The 26,619-nt window shown below is 39.4% G+C and overlaps 1 protein-coding gene across 4 annotated transcripts in view; it reads left to right on the top strand.

The window, feature by feature from the left end:
- adam11 (ADAM metallopeptidase domain 11) overlaps window positions 1-26,619 on the top strand; it is a 44,480-nt gene that overhangs the window by 16,609 nt on the left and 1,252 nt on the right. Inside the window, exons 5-26 of one of the 4 annotated variants that reach the window (XM_012854936.3) lie at window positions 1,180-1,262; window positions 1,359-1,416; window positions 4,162-4,219; window positions 4,775-4,905; window positions 9,787-9,861; window positions 9,945-10,016; window positions 11,542-11,708; window positions 11,814-11,898; window positions 11,990-12,080; window positions 14,107-14,158; window positions 15,211-15,310; window positions 15,467-15,538; window positions 16,817-16,909; window positions 17,596-17,676; window positions 17,763-17,813; window positions 17,906-17,969; window positions 19,640-19,745; window positions 19,839-19,958; window positions 20,034-20,202; window positions 20,921-21,035; window positions 22,988-23,078; window positions 25,999-26,016. In XM_012854936.3, the coding sequence (XP_012710390.2) occupies window positions 1,180-1,262; window positions 1,359-1,416; window positions 4,162-4,219; window positions 4,775-4,905; window positions 9,787-9,861; window positions 9,945-10,016; window positions 11,542-11,708; window positions 11,814-11,898; window positions 11,990-12,080; window positions 14,107-14,158; window positions 15,211-15,310; window positions 15,467-15,538; window positions 16,817-16,909; window positions 17,596-17,676; window positions 17,763-17,813; window positions 17,906-17,969; window positions 19,640-19,745; window positions 19,839-19,958; window positions 20,034-20,202; window positions 20,921-21,035; window positions 22,988-23,078; window positions 25,999-26,016 (1,952 nt within the window). Of the gene's footprint in view, window positions 1-1,179; window positions 1,263-1,358; window positions 1,417-4,161; window positions 4,220-4,774; window positions 4,906-9,786; window positions 9,862-9,944; window positions 10,017-11,541; window positions 11,709-11,813; window positions 11,899-11,989; window positions 12,081-14,106; window positions 14,159-15,210; window positions 15,311-15,466; window positions 15,539-16,816; window positions 16,910-17,595; window positions 17,677-17,762; window positions 17,814-17,905; window positions 17,970-19,639; window positions 19,746-19,838; window positions 19,959-20,033; window positions 20,203-20,920; window positions 21,036-22,987; window positions 23,079-25,998; window positions 26,217-26,619 lie in introns of those variants that run through there. The other 3 variants (XM_036141832.1, XM_036141833.1, XM_021311985.2) reach the window with 3 other exon arrangements.

Below are 26,619 nucleotides of genomic sequence, written 5' to 3' on the forward strand. Positions count from 1 at the left end.
GTAACAGTGCTACCAACTGGTTCTACTGTGCAGCCCTTGAGTGCTAGCAACACGCTTAAAACAAATCCCACATTAAGATGAGAAATTCCTATATTGTCCCACAATAGGGAAATTCAGGTGTGACAGTGGCAAAAACACAGTTACACACAATTAATATTAATATAAAACAAGCTATTCTAATGTAAAGTTAGTTATAAAGTAACCGAGGATGAGCTTTATCAGAAACGCTAAAAATAAATCATAGTAAAAAATAAATACCAGAGTAAATATTGCACAGTTGTTCATAATATGGAATAATCTGGTAAAAAGATTAACTATACAAGTTAAGCAGTGGAGAAAAAAAATAATACACCAGCCTATTTACAGAACAATATGCGATATGAAATATGCATTATAGTACAGGAGCATCTTGGAGAAGCTAAGGCGTGTGCAAAGTGTACCTTAACGTCTGAGAGACAATGTTGGCCTTCACAAGTCTCAAAATTGTTTTCATATGGTGCTCTAAAAAGGTTTTTGAGGAACATGAAAATGTTCTTTTTTTTTTTTTTTTTGTCAGATCAAGTTAAATGATTGTGATTCAAAAGTTTTTTTTGGGGGGGGGGGTGGTTGTATCTGCAAGCAATTAAGCTACATTTAACAGGAATCAAACATTTCTGGCTTTTATATTACACTCAAGTGGATGTTATAAGTGCAGCCAGTAACAGAATTACACCTGCTGCAAATATATTCTGTACTGTAAAGTTAATGCCCTTGAAGATTTCTTATGCAGTCCGCCTCAATATCATCTTACACACTGTAACCTTGGAGCCGATTCTCATACGACTGACAGACTCGTAGGTTTTTCCATGCAGTGAAGGTGCATAGAGGTGGACTGACTGAGAGCTTGTATTTGAAAAAAAAAAGACATTACATTTACTTTAAATCTTGTGGATTTTTTTTTTAAGTGCACTTATAATTGGACAGTATGTAAGTTGTACGGTAGTAACTGATCTCCTTCAGCAAACTTCGGCCAACCCACCTGGCTGATGGAAAACACCTATCCCTGCAGGGGCCAGGTGATCAGTGGCAGCACAAGGTTCTCAGACGGGCACCGGTTTCATTTTCTGAAATTTGACATGAACACGTTACAGGATGATGGAGGGTTCAGTGTCTCGGGCCTAATCTATTATTTGTTGTCAGGGCGGGGAGCATTGCTACTATCACGGACGAGTGCGGGGGCTACCCGGCTCCTGGGTTGCAATATCTACCTGCCACGGCCTGCAGTAAGTGAAACGCTTGATTTAAAAGAAATAAAACCTGATCCGTCCAGTATCCCTGAAATAAGTATGTTGAACATTTTTACTTTAAATTATTCTTAGGGGGATGTTTTCTGATGGCAACTTCTCCTATGGGATTGAACCTGTTGGCGGTGGTGAGGTGAGTCCAATGAGACATGCGTTTGACTTTGAATCAGTAGGAAACACTTTAGCTCTTAGCGCTTTGGATTGATACCAACTCACCCCCCCCCCCCCCCCACCCCCTATGATGATTTCCTGTCTGTCCACACAGTGTTACTCTATCTCCGAGCTTCTGAATGGAAAACATGGAGTTAATACAGTCCACCTCCACTGAGAAATATCCTCTTTCTCACATTTGAAGGAAAGCAATTTCTCACAGATGCATAACACAAAAAAAAGTTTGTAAGGCATTTTCAGATCTAATTATAAAATTCCGGTCGTACTAAAAGACAAGGGGAGGGACTGAAAGCAGAGGGTTTTAGAATGGAGCAGTCTGAGCTTTTTTTTTTTCCCATTAAGGCCCACAGTAATCGAAGTGCGGCTCAATTACATAGAGAGATGGATCAATAGTCTCTCAGCTTGTCATAAAACTCCTTCGCTCTCTGCCTCACTGCTTTCTGTTTGTCTCAGTTGGGTCATTTCGATAAAGTATTCATCCCCAGCTCAAGTCTACCACCATGACCAGTACTTATTACAGCCATTATGATGACTGCGCGGGTGATTAATTTTGCATTAGTGCACTTTTCTCTCAGCGATCTGTGTTTACCACATGACAACGTTTTCTTCCCACTCATTGAGGAAGGTTTTACCCTCTCTTTTTTAATGTCAAAGAGGACAAAAGCAAGAAACACTTTTTTTTTACCCCTTAAATACATTTTGCTGTTTACTTGGAGTCTCAAGAAATTCAGAAAATTCAAGTATAGTCTGTCCAGGTGATGCATAGATATCTTTATTATTCTATTCCAGTCATATTTTTCAAGCTGTTCAGTTTTCTCTATTAAGTTTTTGCAACAATTGCATCACTGTATTTGCTGCAGAGCTGCTAAACAAGGTTGTGGACTTCCAGGTTAGTAGTTTTGTGAATCTGCCAATTTTACTTAGTTTTGCCGTGATTGTGTAGTCAAAGTGCAAGAATTCTGAAACTACAGGTGAATAAGTGAAAATGCTCTGTTGATGGTTATATTATACTGCATTCCATTTCCCTTGGACATTGAAAATAGGAGCTGGGAATAGGGTAAGCCCGACTAAACATACCTCCTGTCAACACAGAAGTCAGGATTCCAAAATAAGAACAAAAGTTTAAGATTTCAATATTGCAACAGCCAGGAAAACTGTTTTGTTCGTAGTACCGCTTACGGATGTTGTTTAAAGCTGTACCATTCACATGCAAACACTACTTCTAATTTGTGCTGTTAAGAGTTGCACCCGCTGCATGTAACATGCATTTTAGATGCACTCTTACAACTCTGTTTTGTACTTTTGTTGATGCGAGGATCCAACAATTGGCCTTAAAACTTTTTTTTTTTACAAGTTGGCGCTGCTAAAGTTGGGCTTTCTCCAACATTAAGTCGGCTTTAGTGTGAAGAAATTCCAACTAAAGTCGACTTAAATCGGAATATCTCGGACTTGCCGAGGGGAAAGTCTGGCTTGAGCAGCCATTCAAGTTGATTCTTCCCAATCAGAAGTCAGGATTTTGGACTTTCGACTGCAAAAGGAACGCGGCATTAACTCACACAATTTATTACATTCCCCAGCATGCTACAAAAATGACCGAATGGCCTGGAGTGGAACGCTCTCTGACCTGTAGGGGGCGGGATTTGAAGTGCCTCCTTTAGATTTAAAGAGACGGCACCAAAACTGGTTGCTCTCAGATGAACCTCTGAACCGAGGCAGATGAAGGGCTGTGGCGCAACAATAACAAGGAATTCAGCCCAAAGGATTGCAGTTCCACTTTAGATAGACCACAACTGAATGATTTAAATGTGAAAAGGAAGGCATTAAAAAGCATCACATGTCCTCTTTAATTTCTACAGAGCCTCATTTATTGTTCATGTAGGATTATATATTATTATGTTTTTGGTAGCGTGCCAAGCAAGAGTATTCCCTTGATTGGTGTTTAGAGCAGCCCAAATTATATTGCTTAAATTACACACAGAAAGACTGTTGTCTTTATTTGGCATGCTGCAGTAACAAGCCTTTTTATTATTTATTCTGACTTTAAAACAAAGCACATCTTAAATTAGCAGACTAAATGGGGGAAAAAAAAAAAACATCGGTAACCCATCTCCCATTCACAAATTCTCTCTCAAAACACATTTGACTTTTTCCTGATTCTAGTGGGACCTCTTAAATCAGGGGCTTACTGTATCAACATTGGGTCAGCTTTGTTTATGCTGAAACATCTGGCTTAATACATAAATGTAATTCTTCCCAAAGTAAAAAAATAACTGACTTGAATGGGAATCAGCTCACACCTAAGAAAAAAGATTAACTATTAAGTTCCTGCAAAAGTTTCTGTATACGTTACTGTCTAAAATCTGCTGGCAATTCACTTTACTCCTTTAAATCTCCCTTTGGGCAACTAGTTGCACTGGATTTTATTAGGAAGTGTAATTGTACAGATGGTTGAATATAAATTCATCTGTCCTTTTAAATCAACACCACTCTGCAGTGGTTTTCAACATAATTAAGTCATGTCAGGGAAGCATGTTAACTTTAAAGCTGTGCTGCTTTAACAAACCTATCTGTAAATTTACTGGATGCATGGACATTTTATTCTTTTGGAAAAAGGCTTATTGATGGGTCACTTGCAATAAATAGGTGTATGTTTAAAATCTTTTCTTCTTTTGAAGTTTTTTTTTAATTTGTCACCCTTCTGGAGCAGAAAAACCACATTGTGTATCGAGTGCCTGATGTTGACCTCTTCTCACTTCCCTGTCCAGGTAGGACCCAGATGTCAGATTCAGATAATAATAAATATCTTTAATGCAAATGAAAGTGGAAGGAATAGAAAATATCACCCCGAGTGACAAACATGCTGTGATGAAATTGTTATGATTATAATAAGCTTATCTTTAAAAGAAGCAAATTATAGCAGATGACCAGTCAGAACCAATCAGCTTGATCGTCATACTAAAGTTTAGGACTTCCCTGCTATCACTTTTTGTTGAGAAATGTTTAGTTCTGTCCTTGAAATTGAGCTAAGATGATAAAATGTTCGTGTTTAAATTGTTTCTTTTTTGTTTTTCCTTGTCACCCACTTGCTATCAGGTTGTCCGTCCGTCCTCCTCGCCCTTGCTGAATTCTGTCCCCTAGCCTCCTCTACATCTCCTCGTTATTTCTCCCTTCCCCTTCTTCCCTACTCTCCCTTTTCATGCTCCTTCCTCCGCCCGCTGCTTGATATTGATCTCCTCTGCTTATCAGAGGACTAAAATACACGGTTACATCCACCAACGGACTGATGACTAGTCACTTCTCTGCTTCTGTGCGTCTCTCAGGATGCCTCATGAACAGCACGGTGCCTGAGGGGCAAACGGATGAAGGAGACGGCGTGCTGAAGGATGGAGACAACAAGTCTGAAGAAGAGAAAACTGTTTTCTCCAGAGGCCGGAGGCGCTCAAAAAGACAAGTCAGTCCTAACACATGCATCAATGCACAACGCATCACCAACAAGTGTTGGTGATGCCAGAGGAGAGATAAACGTGTATTACAAAGAAGTATATTATGCTATTAAAGGATATGAATGTTTTATTTTAATTCTTCTTTTCTCAGGATGGGATAATTCTGCAACAATTAACCTTAAATGAGTTTTTAAACCATGAATGGGAGTTTAAAAGTTTTAACTCATTGTGAATTTCCTCCACTCTTGACCTGCCTTTTAAGCATAGTCCATTCATTTTCAATAGTGTAGATGTTTTTAACGTTAAGAAGCTTAATGTTAGCCTGCTTCATTCATTCAGATATACGTTTTGACATGTTTTTAGGATTATTTTCTTGTTGTCTAGCTGTTGGTTCGAGGTAAAGTTAACAGGGTCCACACTACTTGAAGCTTCGTTTGGAATTTAAGTATTTTGCAGGTCTGGATAAGTATGAAAAAATAAAATAAAATACGGAAAATATTTAGATTTTCAGATTTTATTCCACCCCATTGTCTAAAATCCATCTATCCGTCCTTCATCGCTTCTCTGTGTCCATCTAATATCCATCAGTCTCCTTACAGTTAGTGTTTTGCCTATTTTGTATTTGTAGCCTTGCAGCTGTAGGAAAATCTCCTGTATATTTATATTAAGGCCCATGTATTTATAATTTATACGTGGACTGAGGCCAATTCGGCCTGGGCTTGGTGTGTTCAGGATGTGGGGGCATGGGTGGGACATAATAGGGTCTGTGGTTGGGAGGTGAGGTAAGAGATTTGGGTAATGTCTAGGTGTGGACAGTGGAGGTTTGGAGGCTGGTTGCACCTGCCAGGGGCCGTGTGGTGCCTGCTGTCCCTGCTGGGCCAGTGGATCTTTGGGTCCTGGGCTCCTGGGGGGGTGTTTGCTTCTCTTGGTTGACCTGCATTCAACCAGACTGCTCCCACCCGCGATGGGCAGCTGCTCCGTAGGGACTCCCTCCTGTTTTCTTTGGGGATCGCTGGGGGTCCCTGCCCTCAGTTGGCGCTGTAATGGCGTAAGTGGGACAATACACTGCAAAAACTGAACTAAAAATAAGTCACATTTTCTTGAAATGAGTGTATTTGGCCTTGATTTGAGCAGGTAAATAAGATTATCTGCCAATGGAATGAGTATTTTGACCCCTAAAATAAGATATTCTGCCCTCTAAATAAGACTGTGGAGATGAGTTGTTCCTATTTTAAGTGCAAAAATCTCATTCCATTGGCAAATCATCTTATTTACCTGCTTAAATCAAGGACAAATACACAAATTTCAAGAAAATTTGACTTATTTTTAGTTCAGTTTTTGCAGTGTAGGGGGCTGGTTGGGGAGCTGGCCCCCATGGGAGGATTCGTGACTTGCCACCCTTCCCCTCCTCCATGACATATGCAACACAATCCATCAGTAGGATCTTAATGTTGTGGATGATAGACCTTACAGTAATAGAGAGACCAACATGCAGTCCCCCCAACCCCACTTTGGCCCTCGTCTCTTCTTCTACTACTAATCTGTAACGCTAACAGCAGCACAACCGTCCGTCATAAGTGCTGTTGTTGTGCACTGAAATCGGGGACATTTCCAGGAACAAAATTAGCCGAGGACCGTGGAAATGTAAGATCAGGATTTTTATAGCAGCACCGTATATGTTTTGCGAGGAAAGCGTGAGATGTGCTGAGGCACAAATAACCACCTGCAGGGAGGAGGCTGCAGGAGAAGGTCGAGTCGACTCCGGATGAGATCCCAGACCGGCACCTTTTGATAATCAAAGCAGGTTTATGGAGGTCTTCACATTCCACTGGTTCACAAGGCCAGGCTTGTGTTTTTCTAGGTTGTTTTAATCTTTGTTATGGTTTCATGTTTTATTGTTTCATGGCCTGATATAGCAAACTGCTGCTTCATACTAATTAGACCTCCTATCTAATGTTCCTTGACCTTTCATGGGGTCAGCAGTAAAAAGCTTCAGACTGCTGTGCCGATTTCGGAGAGCCTTTAAGTCAGGGGTGTCCAAACTTTTTGGCACGTGGGCCGAAATTCTCAAGTCAAAAGAACTTGAGGGCCAAAACATGGATAACAATTAAAAAAAATTATGTTGTGATTTTTTTTTTTACCTGCTTTACAAAATATGATCATTTTAACTAAACAAATTATACAGATTTTCTGAAGGAAAAAGATGGTAGATCACTGTAGATCCAAATTTTAAAACGAGTTTTGCACATTTGCTTTATTAACAGATTGTTACCCAGTTTGCAACTTATGTTTAGACTTGATAAAAAAAAAACCCCGCAATATGAGAACAGGATTAGGGCCGGTATTTATTTAAAAAATCTTTCTGTATTCAGCTAATTTTAATAAATGATTTGAAAAAACAGCTTTTAATACACAAACGTTTGCATTTGAGTTAAAGTCCTCAGACAGATGTGGTTGTATTTACGATGAAATGAAACAGAATGTAAAAAGTGTGGTTATTAAAAGATGAATATTGGGTTGTACCCAACATTTTCAGTTGTAAGATTTTAACCTGTCTGTAATAATTTTACCATAATAAATATAAAATGTTTCCATCTCCATCAGCCAAATCTTCCCTGTTGACCAAATCTTTCTTGGAATGCAGTTGGGGGGCCACATAAACATGCCTGCTTTAACTCATACGTCATTACGTGACCGGATGATGTGAGTCAAATCCAGGCCTAAAGCCTTCCAAAAAAACGCAAGTTAGATGACTTTAGCAAACGGCTGACGTTCTCCGTTACACAAACCAAAACATTTGAAAGTGCTTAACTTATACAGACTTTCTAGTTCTGACAGTAACCGTTCCAACTGCTTGTTGTTGTCTTCTTAAACAGGGTTGACATACTGGCGATGATTTTGTTTTATTTATTTACATTGTTTTAATTTTATGAATGTTTTGTGTTTAACATAAAATTGTGTATACACGTTGTGTGCAAAATAAACAATTTGTACAATATAAAGAAATAATCAGAGTTTAATTTTCAAGGCGGAGATGGCCAAAGGCCTCTGATCCACATGGATCTCCAACAAGTTATGTAATATTTGAAATAGGGCTGGGTGATATGGATTAAAAAATAAATCTCCGATTTTATCATACCGAATCCGATTAATCGATTTTTTTTTCCCTCTTTTTTTGTTTCATAAAAAGAAATTAAAGAAATTATTTTTAAACCTTGCTTTTATGTCAAGCATTTCGTCAGGGAATTGACCTGAATTCAAAGTGCAACTAAAAACAAGCTGTGAAACAGGCTTGTAAAACAAGATGGCAGCCGTGCCATTATAAACAATGAAAATATAACAAAACATTTGCTGCTAGTGGTATTACACATTGAGCTAAGAACAGGCTTCACTGCACTTGTGAACATCAAAATAAGTAAAAAAAAAAAGTTAAGTAAATGAAGTACCGCGTATTATCGTAAAAAAAGGTTTCCACTTAACAATATTTTGACAATACATTTGCCTAAACATTTATTCAGCATCACATGCTGTTCTCTTCATGGAAACCCAATGAATGTTGGCAAAATAAAATCCAGATTTTCCAAAAATGAAATCTTAAAGAATTGTAAATTCAAATTAATCGATTAAATCGATTTATCGCCCAGCCCTAATTTGAAAGAGTAAACAGTGCCTCTTACTCTCTTTTTTTCTGGACATTTTCGTGCAGAGAAAATAGATGTTTTGTTACTTTCCGTGAGGTGGGCTGTGCCTATACATCACACAAAGGATTTGCTTATAGCTCCTTAGTTCCAGTAAGGGACATCGTGAGGTTCCTATGTTAAAGGAGCTATGATAGGAAGCATACAGGATCCTTTTCCTACCCCCTTCTCCACTCACTGCACTATTCAGACAGCACTTACATTGGCGACCGTGACGCAGTCCTTACCCAAAATACGTTTTTCAGATGCAGCCTGCTGAATTTTGCGACAGTGCAGTGTTGCCAGGGGCTTTCAAGCGTACTAAACCTGGAAGTTACAAGTCTACCGCCCCCTAGTGGCTAAAAGTTACAAGGCGCTGCTTTAAAATACATTTCAAAATGAACAGGTAGCAGGGCAAAGACTTTTTAAAACGGAGGAATTTGAGCTCGTCTGTTTCTGTTAAAGGTCTCAATGCAGAGTTTTGGACCAATTGAAGGTTATTGTGGGCTTCTATTGGTCCAATTGGTCCAAAACCACAATAGACGAGACGAGAGGAAAGAAAAAGATCAATAACGATCTCATTATGAGGATGAGTGTAATGTAGGTTTTCCATTCCTGCTTATAACTAGCAAAACATAAATTACAAACATAAAACATAATACCCAAACTACACCGGTCCTTCCACAAGTTTACCATATAATTTACTATAATTACTGGCCTTCTTGTCTCCTGGTTAAACCCTTTAATTCTGTAAGTTATCAGTTATTTGAGTCAAAAATCTAGTTTCCAACCTTCTTACCTTTAGGCTTTTATGAATGTTGCCATCTAGTGCCTAATTAGATGAATACTATGCTTAAGACCTGTTTTAGCTTTAGAGGCTCTGGTATGACAGGACCCAACTTTAATTTACTTGGTAGTAATAATTATAATTCAGAAATGTTTTATTCCTTTTAGGATGTGAAAGTATTCAGACACAGAAGCTGCAGTTTAAACAGCTTTCGGTTTCACGAATGAATGATTACCTTTCTGTGAGTTGTGTTGCCCTCTGAAGGGCAAAGACTAGAGTTTCCCCATCATCAGCAGGTGTGAGTGAGTCTGCGTTCATGGCGAGTGAGTAACGGTTACACCTGCTGTGGTGTCTGTGCTGTTTGAAGGTTATTGTGAGAGCTTAAACATTTGGCTCAGGACTTGTTTCTTCTTCTGCTTCCCCAGGTGCGGCGTGGCCAGCGCACTGTTCAGACTGAGACTAAGTACATTGAACTGATGGTTGTCAATGATTATGAGCTGGTAGGTGTGCTCTGTCTGTTTCTAGCCTCTTGAAGCTGGTAATAAGAGTTGTGAAATGATGAAAGCTCTGTTTTCTTTGTTAGTTTGTGCAGTGCAAACGCTCAACCACACAAACGAAGATTTTTGCCAAATCCGTGGTGAACATGGCAGATTTGGTGAGGAATTTCTCCATTTTAAATGCATCTTTTATTTCTTAAAATGGACTCGCCTTAAGTGGTGGTGTACATCTTGTCCTTTTTTCAGAAATCAGTTCTTTAGAGTCAGTTGTAGCTTTTTTTCTTTCTCTGAGACTCTTCTGGAGGCAACAGTTTCCAAGTTTTATGTATTTCCGAGTTTCTTCTCAGATGGCTGTGAAGCCATGTATTGAGATTTATTCTGATAAGAAAGTTTTAATTTCAAAATTAATTCCTAACCAGTTTATCAAAGAAAAATGTCTTATATCTAATTTTTTTTATGCAGAAAATATTCTTTAGCTGCAAAATAAACTGTGTAAAATGAGCTTCAGATAAATGAGGTCAAATCTCAGGTGAAACAAACCAAACCTTTAGAATAAAATAATGGAAAATGCAGAGATGATTATTAGCGCTTAAAGTCTGAGATTTATTTAAAGGAGCAGTAAGAGAAATTTCATAATTTTAGATCAAGAGAACTAAAAAATATTTTTTGTGAAGAGCAAAAGGTATCTTATCAGATGGACTATGGTTAAACACACTATTTATGTTTTTCTCCAATCATTCACAGCCGGGCCGGCCGCGCATAAAAGCTCCTGGATACTCTGATCTACTTAAAGTGAAATATGTCCTGAAAAAGCTTTCGCTTTATTTATTTTATAGGAATAATCAGCTGTGTCACTAACCTTGAAAAATATTTTTTATTTACTCCACCTCATGAATGCTTAAAAAAATGATAATAAATTATTGTTCGGTTTCACAATATGGAATTGACTGTATTAGTTACTGTATAACATTTTAAGATCTGCATTACAGCTCATTTACAATAAAGAAATGGTAATAAAACAAGAAATATCAATAACATAACCTAATAAGAATAGTGGGGAAAAGAAATTAAACAAATACAAATAAAACATGAGGGCAAGGAGAAAGGAATCCAGTTGTGTGAAAATAAAACCATGACAAACTTTCTTTTTTTAATCTTTTTAAAAATGAAAAAGTAACCAAAATAAACTGGATCTAAATTTTCAAAAGAGCTGTCAGTCATTAAACTAATGCGTCTAGATTACTGTCAGAATAGTCTAATCTCCCAAATAAGATGACTTCAGTCTGGTTTCCATTGAGGTGAAGGAAACGTAAACTCATATGGTCAAAGAAACGCTTCAGATAATCATTAGATTTATGGAATTTTGCAGATAGAGATTTAAGTTTGCACGATAATCCTTGAGGGTTTCACTGACAGAAGCAGATTGTGTGGGTCAAACATTTCACAACTCATTTAAATGCTCTAAGCATCGATGAGTGATTTTATTTCAAGGTGTTTATTTAAAAGCTATTTAATGTGTTAGCTCCACACAAACCACACAATCCTGGAAAAAGTGCGCTCTGAATTTCTGTAAATGAAATGCACCGATTCTCCTAAAATTATCCCACATTAATGAAACGAATCAGCAGAAATCTTTGAGTCGCTGAGCCCTCGTTATCCCCCTTTTTTTAAATTTTTTTCCAGATCTACAAGGAACAGCTCAACACCCGCATCGTCCTGGTGGCCATGGAAACCTGGTCCTCTGAAAACAAGATTGCCGTCGGCGATGACGCCTTGCTCACCCTGCGAGACTTCATGAAGTACAGGAAGGAGAGCATCAAGCAGCGCTGTGATGCCGTGCACCTCTTCTCGTAGAGTTTTTTATTTTTTATTTAATATTTTTCTGATTGATCCTTTTGTTGTCCTACTCCTGGTTTGTTGTCTCTCATCCAATCAAATCCACGTTTGCACTTCAGAGGGAGGACATTCATGAGCAGCCGCAGCGAGGCGTCTTACATCGGGGGCATCTGCTCTCTAACGAGGGGTGGAGGCATCAACGAGGTGATGAATGAACTGCACCGATCCGTAGCTGTCCTGATAACTCGTCTCAGCAGTTCTTTTAATTTATTTCTCCGATTATGTCATCCTTCAGTTTGGTAGTCTGGGTCCCATGGCCACCACCCTGTGTCAGAGTCTTGGGCAGAACATCGGCATGCTTAGAAACAAGGAGCAAACAACTGCAGGTAACATAATTGATTCAGAGACAGATAACTAACTTTAACCGTCTAGGAGTTTGGTTATATATTGCTGCATTGCCAAATTGTAATTTTGCTTTTATATATCCCATTTAATACTGTTTGGTATTGATTTTTTTTCCCCCAGCACAACCTCATGTTTTAATTTTCATCAATTCATTGTTATATTTTCACAATATGGCTTAAAAATAATCAAAAAATAAACCAAATCGGCCGATTGTTCCCCCCCCCCCCCCCCCCCGCCTCCTTTTTGTTTAAAAATAAATGAAAGAAATTTAATTTTTCTTTTAAACTTGCTTTTATGTCAAGCATTTAATCTGGGAGTTGACCTGAAATCAAAGTGTAACTAAATACAAGCTATGAAACATGCCTGTAAAACAAGATGGCGGCCCTGCCGTTGTAAACAATGAAAATATGACAAATTGTTTGCTGCTAGTGGGTTTAGACGATGAGCTGAACAGCCGTCACTTCACTTGTGTGACATCAAATTAACATAAAAAATAAGCAAATGACTAAATTAAAGTGCGTCAGGTTATGGCAAATAAAAAAAAAATCTGTTTTACAATATTTTGCCAATATGTTGTCCTAAACATATATTCAGCATTGCATGCTATTCTCTTAATGAAAGCCCAATGAGTGCATTTAGAAAATAAAATCCAGATTTTCCAAAAAAACTAAATCTTAAAAAAAATTGTAAATTTAAATTAATCGATTAAATCAATTTATCGCCCAGATTTATTTCATTTAACTGTGTAACCCACAGACATGTTAACTGAAAAATTGTTCTAACTTGGACTGTAAATGTAGCCTTTATAATTCTAAAACCTGTGTACAAGTTCAGAAAACACTGTTTTGTTTTACGATAAAATGTAGAAAGCTCCTCGTGCGTTTCTTGTACAACTAGTTCAAACAAGACGCCAGATAGAAGAATTTTGCCAATTAAAATAATAGTTACATTTTCATTAAAACGGAAGCAATTCCTTCACCATTTTTTGTACAAGCTATTTACATAAGACTCTGTGTTTCAAAACAAGACGCTGTTTCTCAGCGGGTGTGGTGATTGTCTTGCGATCAAAAGGTTTGGGGGTTTGAGTCTAGCTGCCCCCTGTCACATGTCAATATGCCCCTGGGCAAGGCACTTTTGGGACCTCTGGATTGGTGGGATCGGTGTATGAATGTGTGAGTGCTATCGAGGGAACATAGATTTTGTCTAAAGTACTTTTAGTGGTCACTATGAGTAGAAAAGCACTTTATAAATGCTGTTCACTTCATGCATGCTCAGTATGAGGAATTGCTGCAAAGCCATCAACAATGCAGACGACTGTCCACTGTGGCTCTACGCTCTTACAGGAGGAGTGAATGCGGCTTGGAGAGACTTGATGCAACCTGCTGGGCTTCCTTATTTAGAAATGTTTTTGACCAATGTGTCTGGAGGATTTGATTTGAATTTGACTTTGTAAAGTTCATTAAGATGACGTGTTGTGAATTGCCGCTATATAAATACAATTCAATTGATATTAGGTAATACTCCACTTCAAGACAGAATATTATGCAAAGCTGTTTTCCTCACACCGCCCGGCTTTTAATTTTTTTTTATTTTGTTTATCAAACGGACAACTTCAGGGGCACCATCCTTTTAAACCTCCAGGGTGTCATGCCGTTTTTGTCCACCAGGACAGAGTTTACATTCTTTCATTTCAACCCGAATTTTGAGGATTTTAGAATTTCTCTTTGCTTAAAATGCAATAGTATTTGAGACAAAGACACACAGTGTAATAGTTTATCATAACGTTGGTTTTTACTTGACCTATCTAAACATTTTTAAAACTGGTGTATAATTTAAAGTTTACTCATTCAAATAGGAACCTTGCAGCCTTGTATTCCTAAATCAGATATGTAAGACTCATATCAGGGCATATATTATTAATTATTGACCCTGTGTTGCTTTCACTGGTCCCTCAGGGTAAGTTTCAGGCTCGTAGAACAGATTTTCTTTTCTCTTGTTTTTGTCCAGGATCCTGCAGGTGTCCCAGTCCATGGCTGGGCTGCATCATGGATGATACTGGGTATGTCAAATTATGGGGAAAAATAAAATGACCAATTGCAAAAATACTCATACCCTGTCTTGTCATGTTACAACCACAAGCTTAATTTGATAGTCCGATACGAAGTAGAGCATTACTCAAGTGGAAGTAAAATGTTACATTTTTGCAAATGGAGATCTAAAAGTTGTCAGACATAATTGTGCTTTTGTGTATCTGGCTGGATGGTTAGCATATGTTCTGTGCTTTAATCTTAAATCTTCTGCAGCCTCGAACAGGTTTTCTTCCAGGGTTGTCTGACCAGCTTCCTGATTCTCTGCTCCTCACATCATGCTGTTATAGGTTTTTGTCACGAATAACGATTTACATTTACAGCCAAAGATCTAATGTCGTTCTGATCTGATTAGAGCGTCTTCTTCTACGTGTTGCTGCATTCCCTACATGGTTTGTGACAAACTGGACTTCTTTAGTCTTTTAATAACCACTTTCTTCTTGCTACTCTTCCACAAGGGCTGGGTTTGTGGATTGCACAACTTGTGATCGTTTTGCCAACTGTTTCTTCCCAAAGCTCTGGATCTCTGCAGGCTCCTCCAGAGCTGCCATGGGCATCTTGGCTGGCCGATTAATGGCCATGTCTTGGTAGACTTGGAGTTTTGCCATGTTATACTTAAATTTACATGACAGATCGAACCAAGCTCTGTGAAATCTTCAAAGCTTGGGATATTATTTTATAACCTAACCATGCTTTAAACTTCTCCACAATTTGCTCCATGACCTGTCTGCTGAGTTTGTTGTTCACTAATGATCTCTGGATTTACACTCTGCCTAAATTACACACAGTGGGATTTGTTGTATTAAATTACTCTTTGCAGGTTCTTTTTCTGCACATATTTACAACCATGCATAATTTTTCTTCCATGTTACCATTATGCTCTACTTTGTGTTGAATGTGAAAATCAAAAAACTCAATGGGTATGAATGCTTTTTGCAAGATGGTGTTTTTGTATTTTGGGTTGAACTCACAGAAATGAAGAAAAAGAACATGCAATGCCTTAATTTTGTTTTGCATCCATCAGCTACTACCTGTCAAGGAAGTTCTCTCGCTGCAGTATAGAGCAGTACCTGCGCTTCCTCCAGCAGGGAGGGGGGAGCTGCCTGTTTAACAAGCCCACAAAGGTGAGACGCAGCTGGCTCTTTTCAGTCAAGCTTTACAGTTTAAACACTTATGTGGGTAGACATATAAGGGAAAACCTTACATTACGAAGTAATATTTAAAATTGTACTCTGTTTTAAACGGTGAGCTTTGAATGATGTTATGTGTTTTCTGTGCAGCTGTTGGACCCCTCAGAGTGTGGCAATGGATACGTGGAGCTGGGAGAGGAATGCGATTGTGGCTCATTGGTGGTAAGTTTATCTAAATGTCAAACTATATCTTTCTTTAAAAACAAACAGCACCCAACATGCCGATTGGCACCTCAGACAATAATGTACCTTAAGTGGCCTTAAAATAAAATAATCTTTCATTGCAGAAGCTGAAACCCGTACTGAAAAACATTCAAAATCCCACCTCATGAAACCAATATTTTTGCAAAACCCCTATTGCCATACTACTTCACCCCTGCAGTTACTGTTAAATGAATGCAACTACAGCATTTTGTAGTTTTATATTACAAAATATCAAAGTGTGACATTTTGAGTTTTTTTAAGAACAACCATTAGAAATCATCTATATGCCAACTGGTTGTTTGGTCGGGACATGAGAGGAAAAGCCTTTTCTGTCCTACCATCACAAACATAAACATGTGGAGTTTGCTGAACTCTTCTGGGTTTTTTAACTTAAACTGTGAGCTGTGGTGAGATTAAGATGCCTGAGTTTTAAACAAATATTACAGGTGAGTCGTATGTGATATAAAGGATAATCATGTGGAAAATCACCTCCTGCTTGTTGTAAAGTACGGCTGAGGACCCTGGAATCTGTGTTGGAGAGCATGGCAGCATGACTACTTTAAAATATGTATGTCTATTACCAGCAGGGCTGACGAGAATGGTTACATCTGTAATTTAAAAAAAAACAACAACAACATATTTACCTACTGAATCAGCTTTGCTCAAATTAAAGGTTGGGTTTTGTTCTGAAATTTTCAGTGTAACATTGCGACCCCCTGCAGGCCTCCTTGTGGCCAGGTTAGGAACATACCTTTATCCCACTACACTGATTATTGTTGTCAGTGATGTAAGAAGTTCTATGCATGGTGTGTCTACCTGTTTGTTGTGGTCTTAGAGCCAAGTCGTAACAAGTTGCAGTAAGAAAACAATATTTATTGTAAGTCTTTTTACTCCATGGGGTGTCAAAAAATGAGGATGTTGCTGCATTTGCACAAAAAACTGTTTTTGTACAAATTTTGAAGGTAACTAAAAAGTAAATGATTCATTCATTTAAAATAATCTTGCAGTCATTTTATTCTACAATATAAACCAAATTTAAAAGCTTTGTTTTTGTAAATGCATAAAAGATGCAAAAACAAATGTCCCTTGTCACCCGTTTACATTATTTTGCAAGAACAGGATTTTAAACAGAAACACGTTTGAAGCATGATGGTAGTAGCTCTACCAGCGCTGTCTCTACACAGTGTTTAAATTACGCGGCTCATGTCCTGCGACCTCTCTCTCTCTGGCCTGTAGGAATGTAGCCAAAATGGAGCCAGCTGCTGTAAGAAGTGTACTCTGACCCACAACGCCATGTGCAGCAACGGGCTCTGCTGCAGGGACTGCAAGGTGAGATTTCATCTCCAACATGTTATTGACCATTTGCAAATCTGAGACGTTCTGCAGACACTCGTGGAAAGGCTGGGAAGCTTTTCCCGAAAAGACAAATTGAATAATGTCAGTAAATTCTGCTGCAGGTTCTGGTGAGGGTTGTCAAACCACGTTCATGTAGCACTGAAGGCAAGGCAAGGCCAGGCAAATTTATTTATATAGCACAATTCAGAACAAAGACAATGCAAAGTGCGTTACATGATTAAAATATAGCAAAATAAACCAGAATAAAAGCAAGTAGGAATAAAATGTAGATAGAAAAAAGAACAAAAAAGTGGTGATTCAGTTAACTAGAACAGTTGAAGGCAATCTTAAACAAATGTGTTTTTAATCTTGATTTAAAGGAACTCAGGCTTTCCGCACCTTTACAATTTTCTGGAAGTTTGTTCCAGATAAGTGGAGCATAGGAACTAAATGCTGCTCCTCCTTATTTAGTTCTGGTTCTAGGTTTGCAGAGCAGGCTGGAGCCAGAAGACCTTAATGGTCCAACAGTTGTGATTGGCTGTCTGTTATTTAAAATAAGACTAATGCATTCTTTCAGTCCCATTAATCAAAGTGTCTCCTAACAGAGTTGAGTCTGGTTGTTGAAGGTTTTCTACTGATTCATTTTCGTGTCCTTTTTGTCTTATTTTTCCATCCTCCAGTACGAGCTCAGAGGAGTGACGTGCCGAGATGCTGTGAATGACTGTGACATACCGGAGACCTGCGCGGGAGACTCCAGCCAGGTGAATGAAGGACGTTGAGCCAGCTGCTTATGAGAACAGGCCGAAATGTAAACCTCATGCATGTCTGACCGATCCGTCTCTTTCAGTGCCCTCACAATGTCCACAAACTGGATGGGTACACATGTGAAGCTGGCCAGGTGAAATGGCATGTTTATGCGTATTGTCCTGCAGTCAGTGAAGCGTTTAACTTCCTCTCTGTTTTGATATGACGTCCACCTCTTCTCATCAGGGTCGGTGTTATGGGGGCCGCTGTAAGACCCGAGATGGCCAGTGCCGGACCCTGTGGGGCTACAGTAAGTCTGGGTTTCATGTTGAGCTTTTGTTTTTGACCCTACGCTGCCCTCTAATGGTTGAGACTCTAAATCTCCTTGGAGATGGTATTTATTTATTTTAAATATTCACAACCCTTGAACTTCTGCAACCTTTGTCACATTTTAACCCTGTGGCGTTCTTTTAAACCTCCCCTCCCACCCTAACCTCCACTCAATACCTCGTGGAAGCAACGTTTGCAAATGCAGAAGCAAGTTGTTGGGGGTACGTCTCTACCAGCTTTGCTACAGTCAGTAAACTTTGCCTAATTTTCTTTGCAAATTAACTCAAGCTCAGTCCAACTGAATAGAGATTGCCTGTGAATCGGCCACATTTTAATTAATTGGCTTTATGTCTGGACTTTGGGGTATTTTAGACATTAATTGTAGCTCTGGCTGCACGTTTAGGGTCAAACCTCCAGCTAGGGATGGGTACCATATTCTGTACTTTTATAGGTACCGATTAAATCCATTGGTACTGATTCAAGTAAAATCAAAGGATAGCACTGTTCGGTATCTAAACCATTATTGTGAGACTGAGGGAGTGGAAGAATGGGTGATTTTTCATGCTGAACATGAACACAGCATCGTATGCACAAGAACGTGATGATGTCAGCAGCCACTGGTCCAGTAAACAAAGCAAGCATGGCTGATAGAAAGCGGTTGAAAGTATTGCTAATTTTTCAAAATTGTGATTCAGGTTACGCTCGCTGCAGTATTTGTGAGGCGAAGTGCAAGGTCAGTGGCAGAAATACTTCTAATCTGAGGAAGCACCTGCTCACTGCTGCCAATTTAGCGAATTTCTCTCTATATTTAGCGACTTTTCAGAGCCATCTAATGACTTTTTTCTGTGTTATTGTTACTTTCACAAGAAGTCACCAATCGTTCGTTGTCTTAAGAGAGATCGCCGAGTGCTGCTGTGATCTCCTTCCAACTTCTCCAGACAGATCTGCTGCTGCCTCGTCCTGAAACCCTGCAGCAGTCAGAGCAGAGAGGAGAGCCTCTCCTTTCCCACAATGCAAATGTATCCCACCCTATTTACAAAGCGGGATAAAATATAATGTTTTTAATATACATTTGTTTTCTGTGCTGTGGATTCAGACAATGTATTAAAATTAATAAATAATTTCATTAGGTTCATTTCTAGATCCAAACTATTTTATATATTGAGAAATTAATGTTAAATTGAAAAAAAAAAGAGATTCTACCATTAAACTAACATTTATTACTACATAAACACACAAAAGTACCATTAAGTATTGGTACCATATTGGTTTAAATGTGACGCGTACCCATCTCTACATCTTTTGCAGCCTTCAACAGGTCTTCTAACAGGGTTTGTTTAGCTAATTTTAATCTTTCCATCAACTTTCTAAGAAAAGCGTCCCCACAGCATGATGCTCCGCCTCCACTACACATAGTTCTTTGCTGGAAGCAAATGCACATTAATTTGGAAAACCGTGACTTTTTTTTTTTTAACCTTCTGCTACACAGTTGCTACCATGTTGGTCTATCAACTGTAATCCAAAATAAAGTACTTTAAAGGTTTGTTGTTCTAAAGTGACAAAATGTGAAGAAGTTTAAGGGGTATGAATACTTTTGCAAGGCACTGAATGTTCTGTGGTTGACTAAAAGAGTTTGTGCTTCCCTCTCAGACTCAGCTGACAGGTTTTGTTACGAAAAGCTGAATTCGGAGGGGACGGAGAGAGGGAACTGTGGGCCGGGCCCCGGTGGGCAGGGATGGGTGCAGTGCAACAAGCAGTACGAATATCCTAATAAAACCTTCAGCCTACAGAGTGGCATGTTTTTCTTGGAGTTTTATGTTTTCCTGCTGTTTCTACTCTCGTCATGCAGAGATGTTCTGTGTGGGCTGCTGCTTTGCACTAATGTGACAGAAAGGCCCAGATTTGGTGAACTGCAGGGGAGGCTCACCAGTCTGACCGTCCATCACCAGAACCGATACATGGACTGCAGGTGAGGATGGAGGGGAAAAAAGGGTTCAGGGTACAACGAGGGTGCTTGATTTACTGCGACTGCTCTGCATTGCAGAGGCGGTCACGCTGTGCTGGACGATGGTCTGGATCTGGGCTACGTGGAGGACGGGACGCCATGTGGGCCAAACATGATGTGTCTGGAGCGCCGCTGCCTCCCTGTCACCACCTTCAACCTCAGCTCCTGCCCAGGCTCCCCGATCTCACACGTCTGCTCCCACCACGGGGTGAGCTCACACTCCTGACCCCCAGCAAATCTGCTCATGTGGGCACACCACAGGCTTCTGATGGGTCAAAGGCCATGGTAAACCCACTCATGTCCCAGTGGTATCCCGCCATGAACAGTGTCACAACGTCATAAATACGTCCTTTTCTGTTGTGGTAAAACAGAAAAAGGCAACATTTGTTTATTTTGCGTGGTGCCCCCATTGCTTTAACATATCGAGAACGTTTGCCTCATTCAAACATGAGGACTATCACGTCTGTTTAAGCTCAATTATTATTAACATTAAAGCTCAATGCAGCACAACTAAACGGCTCTCTGGTCATTTTCTAAAAAAAATACCATTTACTTTGATTGTCACAAATCAAAAGTCTGTGTTGGGCACAAAGGTCCACCTTCCAGGGGCCATCTATGAAATAAGACGGCTGCTTTATTCTTGGAAAATGCATTTTTGTTGCTAGATGGACTCCATGAATGAATCAGAAACAGATCCCAAATGCTATAAAATTAAAACTGAATATAGTTACATTCAAAATTATTCTAAGTTCTTGCAGATTTAGATTTAAAGAGACAGAAAAATGTATAAATTAGAGAGATTAAACCAATTCATTCAACACTTGACCTCATTTCACGTCAGTGACGGGGACCAAATGGGGTCCACACACCTTGGAGATTCTTTTTAAATCTGCGATGCTTAAAAATGTTCTCCTGTTTCCTCCCAGATCTGCAGTAACGAGGTGAAGTGCATCTGTGATCCAGATTACACCGGGAAGGACTGCAGCGTGTTTGACCCTATTCCCTCTCCCACCCCACCAGACGGCTCAGAGAAGCACAAAGGTAATCACACAGAGACTTTTTAGTCCAGTTACCTGCCAACCACGATCAAACTGAATCCCCTGAAAAATGGCTAGTTTAACAAATTTGTAGCATACAATAAAACAAGACAGAGTTTAGTTGGAGAACTATTAAATTTTTTAATTTAAAAACAAAAGCTGTGTAGCGGTATGTATTTAGGGAGGGGGTCCCTAAAGATGTTTGGAGCTTGGTTCCTACAGCGGCTCTGCAACCGATCCTGGGCAGAAAGAAGAACTCTCTAATCTCCTTTTCAGCTCCGCCGCAGGGCCGTCTTGCCTCTCATAATGAAGCTGAGGTTTAGTGTGTTAACACGTTCGCAACGACAACAATCAATGCTTTAATGGGGAGTTTTAGAAGTTAGAGGCGAGATCTTAAGGAAATAACAAGTGTGCAGGGTAAATGCGTAAACTTGCTTCTGACCTGCTATCCGACACATTTTAGATGTTTATTCTAAAGAATAAATATCTGATTTAAAAATAATGGGTTCCTAGAATCAGAAGTTTTCACACATTTTGTTTCCAAGAAATGGGCGTATGTCGTATTTATAGTTCACTCTGTAAAACGCCTTGTGGATGAAGCAAATTTTTTATTAATGAGCTGTATAGATACATCGCATGTGCACTGAATGATCCGTCAGTCATTGTTAGAAATATTAGCCTAGCACTAAGGCTACGGCTGCATAAGAAACGTTCTAATTGCAGCTCCTACTCCTTGACCTTTTATGGAGTCAATAGTAAGAACTCTATTGTGGAGAGGAAAGGAGCTTGGGACCACTGTGCCGATTTTCGGAAAGCCTTTAACTCCGCCGTCATTATGTGACGGAAACACACACGGATGATGCGAGTCAAATCCAGGCCTGCAGGTTTCTGAAGATGAACTACAAAGTGCACGCTCTCTCTTCTCTCTGGACATTTTCGTTAATTTCTGTGAGGTGGGCTATGCTTATACGTCATGTCATGCAAAGCATTGTGGGATTCCTTATAGCCCCTTAACACCAGTAAGGGACATCGTGAGTTTCCTATGCTAAAGGAGCTATGATAGGAAGCATACAGGCTCCTTTTCCTACCTCCTTCCTTACTGACTGCGCTATTCAGACAACACTTATCATGATGCACTTCCACTTTGGCTAAAGAGTCCTTACCCAAAAGACGTTTTCGGATGCAGCCTTAGATTTAAGTTGTAAGGCTTAAATTGTCTGTTTAAGCTAAACATAAACATACATTATTTGAGTCAAGCTTGTACTGTGAACCTACAGCAAATGTAAATAATCAGAAATAAGACGTATAAGATAAGATAGACTTTATTGATCTCACAGTGGAGAAATTCATGTATCACATCAGCTCAATAATCAAGAGAAGGTGCCAAAAGGAGGAAAAGGTGCATGAGGTATATACAGTGCGTCCACATATATACTGTGGATCGAGAGGAAAAAAAGAAATAAAGCACACATTTAAGATGACTTATGTACATTTAGGTGACTTATCTGGATTTGACGTTGTACATTAAAGTGGTACCAGGTAAAGAACAAAAGTGAGGTAGTGAGGTAACTATAACAGCTGAGGTCTCTTATTTAACACGATTATTGCACAGGGTATTAAATAGTTATTGCACAACTTATTGCAGTTATAGTGCAGCATTGTAAAGTCTGATGGCAGCAGGGATGAATGACCTGCGGTAGCGCTGCTTTTTACAAACAGGGTGTATAAGTCTGTCACTAAAGCAGCTGCTCATATCTAGTTGATAAATTATTTTATTTGTTAAAATTGTTTTGAATTGCTTCTTCAGGTTTTCCTCCCAAACATCAGTTTGACCTGATCAGAACCTTCAGACTTTGAATTCCCATTGCAACACAAATCAAAGGAAACTACAACTCGCTTTTTTTTTGTTTTGTTTTTTTTTGTTCTGCTTTTCACCGACTGACTTCGCTCCCACAGGTCCCAGTGGCACCAATATCATAATAGGCTCGGTCGCCGGTGCAATTCTGCTAGCTGCAATAATCTTGGGGGGAACAGGCTGGGGATTTAAGTAAGAGTCCTGGCATGCCTCCATGCATGTCTGTGTCTGTGTGTGCTGTGCTCCTCTGAACATGCCTGCAGCTGCCGCTTCACGCTCCTTCGCTTTGGTGTCTGGTGTGACCTGACAGAGACCATCAGGGCTCGTTAACGCTGCTGCTGCATGAGCAGTAGATGATTATCAGTCTACATGATCAATTATGATTTATTAAACTCCAGTCGCTCGTTAGTCTCTGCATGGCCTGCAGGGCTGATATCAAACGTACACTGCTCAAAAAATAAATAAAGGGAACACTTAAAAAACATAATGCAACGGCAAGTCAATCACACAGAAAATAAACTGTCCACTTAAGAAGCAACATGGATTTCCAATGATAATTTATTTATTTTTTGTTATCAGCACATTCCACCATGTAAAGAACAAAGTATTTACTGAGAATATTTCATTCATTCAGATCTAGGATGTGTTATTTTAGTGTTCCCTTTATTTTTGTGAGCAGTATATGATATTCAACGCAGAAACGCCTTGTTTAAGAGGGAATTGAAGCAATGGCAAAAATGAAAAACAATATCTTAACATGGGATTTTTTTTCCCCTCACTGAATATTTTTTCAAATGTTTCATTGTGAGATTATTCATAGGCACTAAATGAAGTTATTCTAAAGCCTTTTATGCTTTATAGCTTGCTGGGCCAAAAATCATGAATGTATACATAACATTTTGGGGTTTTATAGTTTTGGTAATTTCTTTCCCAAATAAAAAATAAAATTAAAACATCAACCCACCTTTTGGTTTTATTTAGATTTAATAACGACTGATAGATGTTGCCTGCTCTATATGCAGTAAAAAGCTGAATATTTTAGTTGTTTTGAGTTCTGTATGTAAAACCTGCAGAGGTCTTCATCCGGGCTGCATTTAAAAAGCATCAGAACATAAAATGCATTGCAGGTCTAAGCGCTGGAAGATGCAGGAGTCCGTTTCTAAAGGTCCATTTGTCCTGCAGTAGGTACTCGGGAATCAGGACAAGCAGAACCATCTGATTCATGCAGTCATGTAGGTTTATCTTGGAAGAACTTCGCTCCAGCATTAGCTATTCCAAAACATGTTGCCCCTGATGATGTTGAGTGACACAGACATAGTTTTATAGGGAATATTTTTGGAATATACTAAAAAAAATTGCCCTGCAAGAAAGTTTTAAATCCCCAGATCTTAGTTTGAGCTAAAGTTTGTTGGACATGCATATATTTGCTGGTGAAGATTCTCAGTCATCCAGGTCATGGTCATTCCAAAAAAAGGTATAAAAAAAAAAGCAACTGGACTTGTTTTCCGTAGTTGAAGACGTTTCGCTTCCTCTCCAGGAAGCTTTCTCAATGCGGTACCGCGCGCGAGCTATTTTTAGAAACACGTCACGATGACGTCACATCACGTGGTACGCAGTGGGGCAAACTCCGGAAAGCCGCCGTTGTTTCGCTGTAAGAGACGTGCATTAGCCTAGGTTTTACTCGGTAAACGACTGCTTTTTCCAAATCTAAGACCATGGTTTTTAAACATTGTTGCTATGGAACGTGCAACAGCGACCCGAGTTACGCTGATCGGCCGTATATGAAGGATGTTTTCTTCAAGACTGCCAAGGAGAAATGTGTGCGCTGGGACCGGGGCGGTCGGCCTACACAACAGTTCAACCCGGAAAAAGTTACCAAATTCAAGTACATATGTAGCAAGCATTTTGTCGGAGGAAAGGGCCCAACCGAAGAACATCCTGACCCAATTCCAGCGACATCAAGTCAAGGTAAGAGTATTTTGGTGGCCGACATGTTAATAAAGTAGCGCCTGCTACCATGACAGCATATAGGCTATCCTGGTAGCAGGCGCTAACATGATAGCCTGCTACCAGGATAGCTTACTCAAAAACATTTCAAATGAGACAAACATTAAACATATACCCATTCCTGGACGGTGATTGCAAACAACAACAAAAAAAACGGCCGACGCTGCCATGATCACCGCGCAGGAAAAAAAAAACAAAGCTTACCGTTCATCAACTCGGCCAGTTTTCCAGTCTTTTTAAGCCCTCGAACCTCAAGCCATCGTTTGAGCTGAAGGTTGGTGTGTTCTTCTACAGTGCGACCAGTAAACCGTGCGCCTGGGAAACCGTCTTGGGAAAGTTTAACGGCTGTAAAGTCGGTCATATCTGTTATCCGTGCGTTCTCTCCTGTATGCTTTCTCTCCTGTATGCCCTACCTAAGCGGCAAAAGGGGCGTTGCTCTTGAGACGGTGACGTCACGTGCGCGGTACCGCATTCAAAAAGTCTGGAGTAATGTTTGCCAATTGTATAAAGCTTGTTACTCCATATTACTCCAGACTTTTTGAATTGACAAAGCTTCCTGGAGAGGAAGCGAAACGTCTTCAACTACTGAAAACAAGTCCAGTTGCTTTGTTTTTTTACCTTTTTTTTGGAACATACATATATTCAGGTGTAGAAAGCTGGAATGAGCTGCTACTCCTGTCTCCTGCTATGACAGGATACCGTCAGATCACCCAAGCCTGAGTTGATGAGACTAAATCTGCAGGGCTCAGTTGTTTTTTAGCTTTTATTTTTCACTGCTGGTTTCTGCTGTATTCACACCCTGCTTCGCTGTTATCCCTGCGCCAGCTTTGCAGTGGCATGCCTGCACCTTCCAAAGGCACAAGCACATTTCTTATCTTCCGTCGTCATCTCAGACGTCCTTGGGTGAACACAGCCGTGGTGGCAGTTTAGTCTACGGATGCTAAACGATTGGAGGCTCTTCCAATTCCTGTTTACCACTTCATTCTTGAAGCTTTTAAGCCAGTGCATGTTTCTCCCAGTGTGGTTTGTGCATAAATGATGGTTGACGATCTCATTGGAGTTGTTTCTCTGCTTTGTCTCCTCCCCTTGATCGCTGCCAATCCAGGAACATCCGGAAAGGACGGTATGAGTCAGATTTTTAATCCTAATCCCAGTGGGAACATCATCAATTTTGGTTTTCTGTTCATTATCGGTTTTATACTCATCTTTCATTTTTTAAATATCCATAGACGTGTGTGGTTTTCTGTTCGTTTGCACCTTTTGTCCAGTACTAAAACGCTCAATTCATATTTATATCACATTATATGTAATTAAGATAAGAAATAATTGGGCATCATTTGTGATCATTTAATTTTCTCTTGACATTCTTTTAATTTTTTTATTTATAAATAACCTTTGCTGTGTTTACGGAAATTGCACTAGAGTTGTATTTTGGAGTTAATTCTCATTTTTCATCTTTTTATGTTTTACAACAAGTTTTTCATATAAATTTTTTTAAGTTTCTGTATCTGTTTTCTTTCTCTTGTGTTGAAATCCCCTTAAAAAAAAATCATGTTTTATTGTTTCCACAAGGTAAAGTTATTTTGTCGTGCAATATAAATCTGCCAACTTGCCTGGGTAGGTCGGAAAAATCAATCAACTTTTTGACAACTTTGCACAAAAAAATTAAAAGCTGGATCAGAATCGATGTTGCTGCCAATTTGTGACTCCTGCGCTTGGATTAAAC

Source organism: Fundulus heteroclitus, chromosome 10 (genome assembly GCF_011125445.2).
Source record: "Fundulus heteroclitus isolate FHET01 chromosome 10, MU-UCD_Fhet_4.1, whole genome shotgun sequence".
Lineage (NCBI taxonomy): Eukaryota > Metazoa > Chordata > Actinopteri > Cyprinodontiformes > Fundulidae > Fundulus > Fundulus heteroclitus.